At 38.0% G+C, this 13,399-nt stretch overlaps 1 protein-coding gene across 2 annotated transcripts in view; it reads right to left on the reverse strand.

Annotated features, from left to right (window-relative positions):
• ITPK1 (inositol-tetrakisphosphate 1-kinase) overlaps positions 1-13,399 on the reverse strand; it is a 136,326-nt gene that overhangs the window by 38,134 nt on the left and 84,793 nt on the right. For both annotated transcript variants that reach the window (XM_087952092.1, XM_087952091.1), the window contains exon 4: positions 3,899-4,016. In XM_087952092.1, coding sequence (XP_087808218.1) covers positions 3,899-4,016 — 118 coding nt within the window. The remainder of the gene's footprint in view (positions 1-3,898; positions 4,017-13,399) is intronic.

Raw genomic sequence — 13,399 nt, forward strand, 5'->3', positions numbered from 1 at the left:
CAAGAAATAAATTTTAAAAAATAATAATAAATCTTCGTCAGCCACAGCAGGTGGCAGCACTTCTCTGAATTTGGCTGATCTCAAAATAACTAAGAAGGATCAGACCCAGTTATTACTTGTATACTTAGAACATCGGGAAATGCGAGGATTATAGGATACAGTGGGAAGGTGAAGAAATGTCTCAGAGGAAGGCAAATGTAAACCGCTGTTGCTGAAATAAAATATATAAAAGCATTTGTGTAGTCATGAAGGGGTACGATATTTGATGGTATCTTTAACTGAAAAACCCGGTGAGGAGGTAAGAGTCATCAAAATCAAATGCTGGTCATCCTCGACTTACAACCACAATCGAGCCCAAAATTTCTGCTGCTAAGTGAAGCATTTGTTAAGTGAGTTTTGCCCCATTTTATGGCCTTTCTTGCCACAGTTGTTAAGGGAATAACTGGAGTTATTAAGTTAGTAATACAGTTGTTAAATGAATCTGATTTTCCTATTGACTTTGCTTGTCAGAAAATTACAAAACGTGATCACATGTCCCTGGGATACTGCAACTGACAAATATGAGTCAGTTGCCAAGTGCCTGAATTTTGATCATGTGAACATGGAGATGCTGCAATGGTAGTAAATGTGAAAAATGATCATAAGTTACTTTTTTCAGTGCTGTTGTAACTTTGAACAGTCACTAAATGAACTGTTGTAGGTCTAGGACAACCTGTATTAAGATAAAAGCTAACTTAAAGGGTACAAATTCATTAATGTGTTCATTGCAGCAGGAAGAAGAATGGCACCAGCATTAATATAATTAGGGAAGGTTTTTTTTTTTTTTTTAAATAATGCTTTTTTAAAAATGGTGGTATTACAGTACATTTAAACAATTTAAGAGGGTATGGATAAATAAGGGAGTAAATAAATAAGATAGATAAATACATAAATAATAAGATATTAATTGCAGAGGCAACAATTATTTTCTATATTATCCCTCTGCATTACAAAGCAGTAATCCTTTCTTGGAGTTTTTCAAAAAACACTACTTTAAAATGTTGATGAAAACAGTTACAGGTAAAATGCAGCATTCTGATAATCCCATTCAACCTGTTTTTTCTTTTCATCCTAACAACAGAATGCCATCTAATCACAGCTCTAACCAACGACAGGATTATCTAAAAATGTACTCAATTCATAACCTGATCAAAGAAACAACTCTTCATCAGAAGAGCAGGATACAACTGAATGCAAATCCTATGATCTTCTGGCATTTGGCAGTACAATACAGAGAAGCAAACTAGCTGGCACTAACTACAAAATAAATAACCAAGAGCAGCTATTGCGCTGTAAGGATATTTACGGATATTGTACGGATATTTACAAAATTTCTATAAATGTTCTTTCCACCATTAAATATCTTTGAAGTTAATGTGTAAACATAAATTTGTCATCCTGTGTTTAGCATTATAACAGTCATTTGAAACATAGACTCCTAACCAAATCAGTGCTGAAAAATAGGAAATGTAAACATTACAGAACTAGGTTCTGTCATTTCAACATGAGTTAGTAAAGGAAGAATCACAAAATAGTTGTGGTCCCATTTAAAAGTACAAAAGTGTACTTTTCCTTGGAGAAAATAATGACCGGAGAAATTATGTGAAAAAGAATGAAAGGATAGTGCCATGTCATAAACAGAGATTAAGACTTAATTCTAATCTAATCAGGCTGAACTCTAGACAGCCAGACCAGCATATTCATAAACGCTGAATATGTAAGATTTCAATAATTCTAAGCCAGTATGAAAAGACTGAATTAAAGAATTCCATGTTAATAGATTTTCAAATTTATCATTCAAAAAAGAAGCCTTTATTAATTGGGCATTGGTGCAGACAAAGTGGAAAAGGAAAAGAAGTAAGATGCAGGAACTAGGATAATATAGCAAACATACACAAACTTTTAATTAACACACATTTACAATAGATTTGTAAAAAAAAATGGTTATCAAAGCAAGAGGACAGAGTATTTCAACATGGGGGAGTTGGTCTCTGGAAATTTGATTCTGGCATTTGAATAGTCAAGTTAATTCTAATTCTACACTTTACAAATTCTGAGCTATACAAAGAGTATAGCTCAGAAACTTCTGAATGTAAAATGTCACAGATAAAATTCATGGTATATTAATATTGGAGTTTGTCGCAAATAATTGTAATCCCAACACAGGTGGCTGGGCCAGATCTTTATTTCAGAGCAGATTAGACAGGATCTGAAGACACTGACGTTTGTTCTTTGTCATAAGTCAAATCATTTCCTTATCAGACACTGGATCATGGACACCCTGGACCTTTGTGTGGACCCTTTAAAATGATCAGCCACGTAGTTCCAGAGTTTCTAGAGCGGCGTTCTCCAACCTTTCTGGCTTTGCAGATAGGTGGGGGCAGGGAAGGGATGGTTACATGTGCCCACCGCTCACACAAATAGAGCTGGGTGCGCGCTTACCTGCTGCTTTCGCAAGTGGAGCTGCACACGTGTGGGCTCACCTGCTGCTTCTATGACCTGATTCCGAATGGGCCAAGGCCCAGTAGTAGGCCACAGCCCAGGAACTGGGGACCCCTGCTCTAGTGAATGCTTGAGAGTTTTGTTGAGAATTTGGTGTACAATACATCTCATGTCAAGGTCATTTCTAGAATTCAGAGATGGCTAGAGAGGTGGAAAAGATCGCTCTTGTAAAATCTGCTCTTGCCAAGAGAGTATTCCTGCAAGTGGCTCCTTGGTTTATTAAGGACTTAGACAATGAAGGAACTAAAAGTATCTTCCTAGAGCAGTGGTTCCCAACCTTTTTTTTGCCCCGCACCCCTAAAGAAATTTCACTCAAACCTCGCACCCCCTGAAATTTAGACTTAAATATAAAAAAAATTAAAAAAAATAAAAATGCCAACATATAGCCAATATCCTATTATTTACCTGGACTTTTCTCGCACCCCCTGGAATATTGTCTCGCACCCCCAGGGGGTGCGAGCACCCCAGGTTGGGAACCCCTGTCCTAGAGATAAGATGGTGGAAAACCAAAAATAGATCTGAACAAGTACTGATAGAACTTGAAGCTTACACGGTAACCTTCCTGGAACTCCCATACTTACCAATGTGGGAAGCACAGCCTCACCCACTTTTCATAGCTAATTTTCCCCACTCTCTCTCCCTCCTGAATACATCACATATGGCCCATAATTACCAAAAAGGAGTCTCCCCATGATTTCAACTAATGATATTTCCTTATTTCTTTTTCTGTCTTTGAACAGTGATTTATTTGTTCTTTCCAGTTCTGGAAGGCAGGATAACTTGACTGAAGAGCCTTCTGTTGCCTTAGATTAGTTTAGGTATTATGTGCATTAATTACTCAATGACAACAACCTACCATAAGCAGCTATCATACCACAAAAATTAGCAATGTCAAGACTTAAAACATTTAATGCTAACTTTGCATACAGCTGTTACAAGTTAATTATCTTTTGGTGGGTGCATTTAATCATTACTTGGCAGAGGGATGTGTGTGTGTGTGCATGTGCTTTTGATATGGCAGGAAAAAATGTTAAAATGAACCAGAGATTATGATATAAAAGAACCAAGTAATACCCTGCAGTTAGAGGCTTTAGCTCTTTAATCATGCAGTACAATTTTTAAGGTTGTATTTTGGCAGGTGGAAAATAATTCTTGTGACAGCTTGTTTCTTCAGTAGCCACATTCCATAGAATATAATCTTCAACATAATCAGAAGTATTTTGACTGTGGTATAGATTTCAACATACTGTATTTAACATAGTGTATTTATCCATATGCAACCACAAATGTAAAGTAGCTAAGTTTCACTAACCCACAACTAGCTTTTAGTCTCCCAATAAAAAGGTTAGAGGCTTACCTTTCATATACAGTTCTATCTGTCTAATAAGTTCGTAAGACTTTGATCGGTCCAGTAATGTCCTGATAGCAGGAAGAGGATCCAGAATTATAGTTTCAGGATGAGCATCAATATATTCCTAGGGAAATGAAGACATGGCATGTGATATTCTTCAGAGAAGAATTACTGTTGGGAACTTAATACACGATAGGAAGACACCTCCAGTTCAGCATATCTTTGATTAACAATAACTGAATTTAAAGTAATATCATAGCAATCATTTAAGTAACAGATGATGTGTTTCTGAGCCATATCCCAAAATTAAAGTGATACAGAATATGATGAGCATGTGTATCTATAAACATGTTGGATGATAATTTCTGAAATTCCCATTAAAGATGGTATGCAATTGCAGTTCCAAAGAATTGGAAGACATTGGGCTGGGACAGCTGATTTGTAATTTCTCTCATTCCTCCTGGGTTTATATACAAAATTTTCTTAACAATAAATATGCTAAAAAGCCTTATTTGAACCTTTGGAGATATTTTCATTGCAATGAACACTAAGCATAATAAGAGCAGAAATACCCAGGTTATCCTGGGTTATTAAAACAATCTAGGTGTAGCTAAATTTAAAATATATTTTTTTCTATAACTACTAATCATGAGGGATAGACATAACACTTCCCAAGCTACACAATCAAATATTGAATATCAGTTACTGAAGCCAAAGTGATGGATTCAAATTGTGATTGTGAGTTCCCCAGAAGTACATGACTACACACTGAGAACAGAATACTGGACAATCTAAACCTTCTTAAATTGCCAATTCATACAACAAATATGAAATCTTGATAGCAATGGCACCATTAAATTAATGTCTCATGAAGTTAGACTCATGCATGAATAAAAAATGTAGAGTAGTAATTCTGCTAATATTATGCCTAAAGATTTAAACTGTATGCAAAATATAGTCACTTATGCAATATCTCAAATTCATTAGTTACCAATATGTCACATCTTCAATCTGATTAATCTGGGTCTATATTCTCAAAACCAAATTTAAAAATCTTTTTAAAACTCTTCAATAATTAAAAAAAAAAGCTCACTAACAATCTCCTGGCTCCAAAATGCAAATCAATTCTGAACCTTCAACTGTTTTATTTCTGTCTTTAATCTGTTTAGTGCTATTTATGCCAGAATAGCAAGGATACAGGTTCTATTTATATGCAACTCCATGTTAAACTTTTTAAAGGGAAATAGGATCTAGTCTAAATACTGTGCATGCACTCCTTCTATTACATTTTAATACCATATAATCTAAACAAAAAGAAATAAAGATATTTGAGAAAATGAACCTTTGCTTGGATTTCAGGACAGATATTTATTAAGATATTTTAAAACGCTCACAGAAAATCAACAAGTAATTCTTTCATTTGTGAATCATCAGAACTGCGTGTCAAAGAACAATGACAGTAAACTTAGTGAAGAAGTTGGTTTCCATAATTTTACTTTTAAAACATGTGCTGCAAAAGGGAATGAACAATTTATATGTCTACTTTTAAAAATGTAAAAGTAGAAATATATGTCAAACTGTCTATCTTCAAGTCTTTTTTGGGGGGTGGGACCTTACTAAAACCTGAAAGTCTATTATTTTTAAGAAAAATATTCTGATGTCATCTAAGCTGTAAGTGTATATGAAAGTAGGAATCCAGACTCATGATTCTTTATTGTTTAATAATATTTAACATGCCTAACTTTATATATTAAATATGTAAAGTTGGGTATGTTAGCAAAAGTATAAAAATAAGCTGGATGCAGCAGGAATAGGGTAATTAGGAAATGTGTCTTTTAAAGCAAGAAAAGATATGGACAGGAATGAAAAGACCCTGGATGAAGTTGGATTCGATAAAAAAATGAATGACCAATATGAAAAAAATACAATGAGGTGGCTTGGTCATAGAGAACAGATGAGGATTGAATCACAAAATAAATATATAAAGGAATTAATGGGTAGAGTGAAAGAGGAAGACCAAAAGTATGACACTCAGAAAAGAGGTTAGTAAGAATTGTAAAGAACAAAAGGTATTGTATGAAGCAGAGTATGGATGTAAAAAAGCACGAATGATTAATAAAGATAGTAAGCCATTAAGAAATATCGTGAATGATTATTGTACAAGCTACATTTAGCTATGTTTCTTTTTCTGTTTATCTCATGCTTTTATTATGTCACCTTATTTTTTTCCCTCCATTTCTGCACTCTCCATAACTTTGCTCTTACTTGGAAAGTAAACAGCATGACAGCATGATATTTGTATGGACATATACTGGTATGTAGGCATATAAGCAACATTTTTACTGATTTAACGCAGTAATCCCTTTTTGTGATGAAATGATAATGAATGCATGTAAGCAGGACTATAAAGAACAGTTGAAAGAGAAGCTTTGAAAAATGTGTTAGTGGAACATTTGTTCCTGAAATGTTAAAGCATCTGTGACCTTTGCAGGGCTGGTGGAGCCACTTTGTGGCCTCCAGCTGACAGACTGTACAAATATATGTGTTTGTACAGTTTCTTTGATGACAGCCCTAACGGAAGCATTGTCTCTGCCTGCACAGACAAGGAAAGACAACCTTTACTATTTCAAAAAGAGGCACTTTGCTTGCATTTAAAACATGCCACAAAACAGGGACCTGCATGCACATACAGTAGATGAACCATATATAATTAAACGGTGGGATAGGCAGCCTCAAGTCTACGTGGAGCTCCCCAATAGACATAAATTCATACCACCAAATTAGGCTTGGTGATTTTCAAAAACAACCTCAGACAGAACTAAGACAATAGGAAAGACAATACAAGAGTTTTTATAGAGGAAACATTCCCATCCTCACTCTGACTCTTCCTTCTAAACTCAGAAATTATATTTTAAAAAAAGAGAGGCTGGAAATCACTGTATCACCAGAAGACTTGTGGCCCACTAATAGATTAAGAAACTCAGGTGTGGCTTCTACCCATAAAACATTACTCATTATTGGTTTAATGAATATGTAAAAACATTTCTGATAAGCCCAATCCCTCTTTCCCAAATTTGGAATTATGGGAATTGGAAATACTTGGAAGACTCAAATTGAGTGAAGGCTAATCGTTTTCTAACTTCCTAGTTCTTTCATGGAAGCATAAACTGGGACATAGCATTGATCACATAAAATTGGATGCTTTTTAATTCTGAAAAGAGTTGCTCAGTAATTCTTTCCCTTAAAAGAGTAGGATGAAACAGTTCAGAACTAAACAGGATCAATTCCTAGATGCAGAAATATGTTTGTTTACATTTGAAAGAGATAATGTGAAGAAATTAAGGAGAAACATGTAATACTTTAGATAACAGTTAAAAAGTTACCTGCCTGCCACTTGGAGTTATCCTAGAGTCTGAGAGGACAGAAAGTCAATTCCAAAGAATAAGGCTATACAAATCCTGTTTTAACTACAAAGCAAAAATAATTACAATGCCATTGTTCTATTAGGGACAAGCTTGCTTTTAATTTTCTACATATCCGGGAGAAAGAGAAGGAAATACAGCTAGACACCGTATTTTTCCAGGCTTTGGCAATAAATGAACAGTTGTGTGACCATGTCATCAACGGAAATATGCAACTTTTAAAATGCAAGTGAGGAAAATGCCCCCTTGAGCAATAGCAAAATAAAATGGCTATATTAAGGCATTGCATATTTTTAGCTTGACCCTGGATTTCTCCATCTGTATCTCTATTTTAGTTAGGCCCAAGGAGCAAAGCTGATGAGGAATACCTATTACCTTAGGCAGCTTGTTAACATCTATGTCTCTTGGGAGACCAGCTCAGTTATTTTCACATGGGAAAAAAATATATAGAGGAATAGTAATCTTAATCCTGATAGTGGATTGTTTTTTTAGGGCAAAGATTTATAGCAAAGGCTATATTGCATTCCACACTGTATAATCCCATTTGGTGAAAAAGAAACTAATTACTAGTTCATCTACAAAGAACAAGTACCGTATTTGCCGGCGTATAAGACGACTTTTTTGCCCTGAAAAAGATGCCTCCAATTGGGGGGGTCGTCTTATATGCCGGGTCGTCTTATACGCCGGCAAATAGGAATTGGGTAGCACTGCGGCTGCCCGCGGCTGAGGCACTTTTTGCGCACCGTGGAAGCGAATCCCGTGAAGCCGAAAGGGCAGCCAGCCTTCTCCCAGCTCCCAAGGAAGCGAGGCTCGCACCGCCCGGGCTCCGCTGAGGTATCCGGCTGGGGCTGTCAGGAGTTGTTACCGCTGGCGCGGCTCCAGTCCGCGTTGCCTCAGGAAGGAAGGCAAAACCAGGAGCCGCTGCTGCCATTGCAAAGCGCCGCCGCGGCTCTTCCTTTTTGCCTTTCCCTTCCTGAGGCAATGCGGGACCGGAGCCGCGCCAGCGGTAACAACTCCTGACAGCCCCAGCCGGATACCTCAGCGGAGCCCGGGCGGTGCGAGCCTCGTTTCCTTGGGAGCTGGGAGAAGGCTGGCTGCTCCTTTCAGCTTCACGGATTCGTTTCCACAGTAGACAAAAGTGCCTCAAAAAAAAAAAAGTGCAAAAGTGGAAGGCGTGCGGAAGAGGGGGCGAGTATATAACAAACTATATTTTGAGTGGAAATGTTGGGGGGTCGTCTTATACGCCGGGTCGTCTTATACGCCGGCATATACGGTAATACTGTAGAAAGAAAATATAAATCCAGAGTTTTCAAAATAATTCTTCCAAAAGTGGAATTCTAGGCAGGTTTCCTAGAATAGCAGAGTTATAGTTATCAGCAGGACAAAACAAGCAAAATCATGTATTTTCTTCCTGCTTTTTTGTATAAGTGGGCTATTTTTGGTGACTAGGATCTGCACTTAGCATTATTTAAGTGGCCCAAGGGATGCAATTGGGAAGGTGAAAAGATAGGGATGTTTCATTCCATCTGAACATGACTGGAATGGTCTATTTTTTTTTCTTTTTTTGAGGATTTTTTAAAAGGCTATGTTGTCTACTTTAGGACTTATATACTTGTGTGCTGTTTTTCTATCTCAAGCAACTGAGTCACCAAAATTCAATAGTGTTGTCAGGGGAGGGCTCTCAATATCACAAAATTTAACTTCGGAGGTTGTATAAGATGCACAGAGAGCTTCTGTTTTCAGAAGGATATGTTATCTTGTAAGCAATTGACAAACCAAATGAAATAAAAATAAATAATGGTATTGTTCAAATCTGAAAAAGAAAAGGGTGTTCATCCAAACATGGCAAATGGGGAATGGATGGGTATTTCAGTGTTACCTCTTAATAAGGCTTCAGTCCACTAGTTACAGAATCGGTGAGGGAGAAAGTCAAATAGTCCACACAGACCCCATTTTAATATATTCCCTAATAAATGACTTTTTGCATTTGGTTTCCAAGGTATTATCTAATCCCTTCTTTCTGGCATTATGTCTGCCTAACAAGACTGAAAATTTTGCTTCCTGGCATGTATTGCTATAAGAGCTTGACAACGTATTGGTGAAAGTAGTATGTACAATCATCTGTATGTGCTAAAAGAAATGGCAAGAATCAAAACATGAATGATATTATCATACTCATAATTTATATGTTGGTGATTTAGATCGTTTCTTCCAAGTGTTACCAAATTTTTACTTAACAGGCCCCTTCAGTAACATTTTTTTCTTTTACTTTCAGGAGCCAATTCCTAGAACTGTACTCCTGTCAGACTCCCATTTCTGGCCTGCATAGTCTTCACAAACTATGTACTCTTTGTTAGTGCATTTGACCTCAAGCTCAGATGATGATCTATGGAGAGATTCGGTACCTAACAATGGACTGCTTTGTCCGCATTTCAGTATCTAATTTTTTACTAATTTTGAGGATGGACTAAGAATATTGGAGTGAATGTAAAAAGACAATTACACTTCATTCAACATGAGTTCTTTTTCAACTTTCAGTGCCAATCAAAGAAGATGGTCTTTAAGTTTATTCACCAACCTTTTTTCAGTTTTAATATTTTTCCAAATAAACCTTAAATATTTGAAAAGTTTTTATAAGGTACTCTAGGGTATATACTTAATTTCCTCTTGTTTTGGGGGAGAGGGGTGATACTTGATGAAACTTTACATAATTTGAATGATGTCCAAGAACATATTCAAACCTTTCCTGCAGTAATGTGCCACAGAGGAAGACTACTAGCTCTAAGAAATTACAGAATCTTTAATGACTGCTTGTCTGACATTATTGATATACTCCTCCAGGAACTATTTATTCACACAATGTTTTATAATCAACACAAAACTTCACTTGTAAATATTTAATTGCACAAATTTATGAACTCTTACTCTCAGGAAAAATGGTATTTCTAAATTATTTTTATCATAATATATACAGTGTAGTGAATATCAATACTTTGTTTAAAAGAAATCCTAAAAACAAATACCAATTCTTGAGTATAGGTTTTAAATATTTACACAGGAAAAGGCTCATTCTTACATGTCTTACTTGATTTACTAAAGTAAAAAAAATAACATTGTTGTTACAACTACTTTCAAGCCCCTTTCTAGTACTTTTCCATTCAATATAATCAATAATCTTCAAAGCAAATTAAACCCAAAGCAATTATGTTGGAGCATTTGAGCAAAAGGAACACGGAGCACAAATATATGATCCGAGCAGCAAGTGAACAGAGGTAGCTGTTGCTCTGGGCAACGTACATTTGAAGCAATGGCAAAATCAATAATGCTTAAAGGACTGGGCAATGAACTAAAGCATTCTACAGACTACACAAAGTGAATTCTAGGGAATATTCAAGAATATGGTATCCATTTTGTAATGAAATGGATTGGCTGCCATACACGCATGCAGTGTCTAAATTAAAACAACAACAACTAATATCTAGTTCCTAATGGAGATAAAAGCAGATCTAAAGAAAACATTCACTGATGAACTTATCTTTCTTGTCTTAACCCTTTTTTTCTGGGAGAAAAAAAATCCAAGAAAATTCATTAGCTATCTTAAAATTTTTTACAGCTTTTTGAAAATTGTTGGACAATGTCCAATGAACTGAAGAAACAAGGATGAAGAAATAAAAAGTTAAATTAAAATTACTTAAAATTTATGCCTTTCATAAAAATCTCTATGTGAATTAAGCAGAATTTGTAAAAGAATCCTCTGTAACAGTGATCCCCAACCTTTTTTACGCCGCGGCCCGGTATCCCCAACCTTTTTTATGGCGCGGCCCGGTACCGACATCAGCTGGCCGCCGCCATCTTGTTTTGATGAAAAAGTGCTTCCGGTGAGCTTTCTACCGGAAAAGCTCACCGGAAGCACTTTTTCATCAAAACAAGATGGCGGCGGCCAGCAAGCCAGCGGCCCGGTAGGACTTGTTCCACGGACCGGTGGGTGGGGACCCCTGCTCTATAACATAAAAGCATTCATGTACATAGAACGGTCCATTCATTTTACACAATGTATTGTTTTGGTTCTTCCACTACTTTTTAGATTTTGATGGCCTTGTGTTTTCCTGATTCTAGATTTATCTTCTTTTTATCAATGCTAAGATTTTCTCTTTTTCTTATACAAATTCTTCAATGATAAATGTGAACCTCTTTTTTCTATCCATCCTATAATCCATTATTGTAACATTGTGGGAATAACAGGTTTCTTTTCTTGCTGATCCATCTGCATGCTTCCTTTCCTAATAATCTCTCATCTTTTCTATTTTTTTTTTAACAGATGAATTTTATCCAATGAGTTGTGAAAAAAATGTTATGAGAATTACAGGAATCCTTATTTATTGTTGCTGTAAGCAGTGTACTCATAGAAGCTTCTCAGCTGCTCCTGGCTGGCTTTGTCCACCATCAGAATCTGCAGCCAAGCAGGAGCAACCAAGCAGACCCTCTCTTGTCTGTTTCCTAGGCAGTATGTCTTCCCCTTCATCCTCCAAGGTTGACACATTCCATTACAACCATACAGCAGATTAGCAAGAACAACCTTCAACTCCTTCTGAAACCCATCCAAGTCCATCAGTCCCAGGGCTGGACTTATCTAATGAGTCCGGTCTCTATGTAGTGGATATTTGCATTATGGAATCCCATGGAAATCAGGGCATGATATGACCATGACAAGAGAGAGACCAAGACCTCACTCACTCACACACACAAACACACACACCCTTCAGATCACATAGCCACTGCTGTGGAAGCGACAACAAATCTGCTATGAGCTCCTTGTCCTGTACTGGGCTCTGGATGATCTGGGATAGGCCCATGGTGACAATGAACTCTGGAGACATTTCAGACTCCATTTCCAGAGAAAGAAGTCCCCCAGAACCGAGTTTGGAGAGTTTCACTGCCAACTGAGAAATTGAGTTCAGAGAGAGAGGTTATGCAGCAGAGAGGATTGTACAATAGCAATAATTCTAACTGATGATCCTCGCAGCTCAAAGAGAAATGGCGTGTCAGGTACGAACCAACGCCCATTCTCCTTAGAGCTGCTCGGATCATCCAGAGAGTGGGACATACCAAAGCTGGGCCTGTCCTACGGAAGGGGCGCCGTCTGGTCTGTAGTCCCCTCGGGTTCCCTGAGAACCCTCTGAAGAACCCTTCTACTGAAAGAAGCCTCAACTGAGGCATATCTGTGAATCCTGTAATGCCTAATGAAGGGTGACGGGGAGGCCCACGTCGCTGCCCGGCAAATGTCGATTATTGGGGCCTGGGTAGCCCAGGCAGCCGAAGTTGCCACACTCCTAGTGGAGTGAGCCGTGATACCCCTGGGCACCTGGAGGGCCTGAGCCTGGTATGCTTTGGCAATGGCCGCCCTTATCCAACGGCCTATGGTGGTTGGAGGGACCTTGAGCCCTTGTGACTTTGGTTGGAAGGATATAAACAGGGCCTCGGACTTACGGAAGGTCTCAGTGCGTTTAATGTAAATCCGCAAGGCACGTCTGACGTCCAGAGTGTGCCATAGTCTCTCCCTTTCATGAGTTGGCCTAGGGCAAAAATTGGGGAAGATAAGCTCTTGAGCCCTGTGGAAAACCGAATTAATCTTGGGCAAGAAGGAAGGGTCAAGCCGGAGGACCACCCGGTCGGGATGGAATACGCAAAGGTCTTTCCTAACAGACAGTGCAGCGATTTCTGATATCCTACGGGCTGATGTGATCGCCACCAGGAAAACTACCTTGTAGGATAGGAACCAAAGAGAAACCTCTCTTAGGGGTTCGAAGGGTGGTTTTGTGAGGGAAGTAAGGACCCTGTTGAGGTCCCAGGTTGGGTACCGGTGAAGGGACGGAGGATGTAAATTTGTGGCCCCTTTCAGAAAGGCTCGAATACGGAGATGGTGAGAGAGGGAACTGACCTCTTTACAGGAGATGACTGTAGATAAGGCTGCTACCTGACGTCTTATTGTATTGGGGGACAGTCCCTTGCTGAGACCCTCCTGGAGAAAGTCGAGTACTTGGGCAATGGAGGGGGCAGTTGGGTCGATAAGAAGCTTGACACACCA

Source organism: Notechis scutatus, chromosome 1 (genome assembly GCF_049901735.1).
Source record: "Notechis scutatus isolate UNSWTSFEM ecotype Mainland chromosome 1, rNotScu1.2, whole genome shotgun sequence".
In the NCBI taxonomy this organism is placed as follows: Eukaryota; Metazoa; Chordata; class Lepidosauria; order Squamata; family Elapidae; genus Notechis; species Notechis scutatus.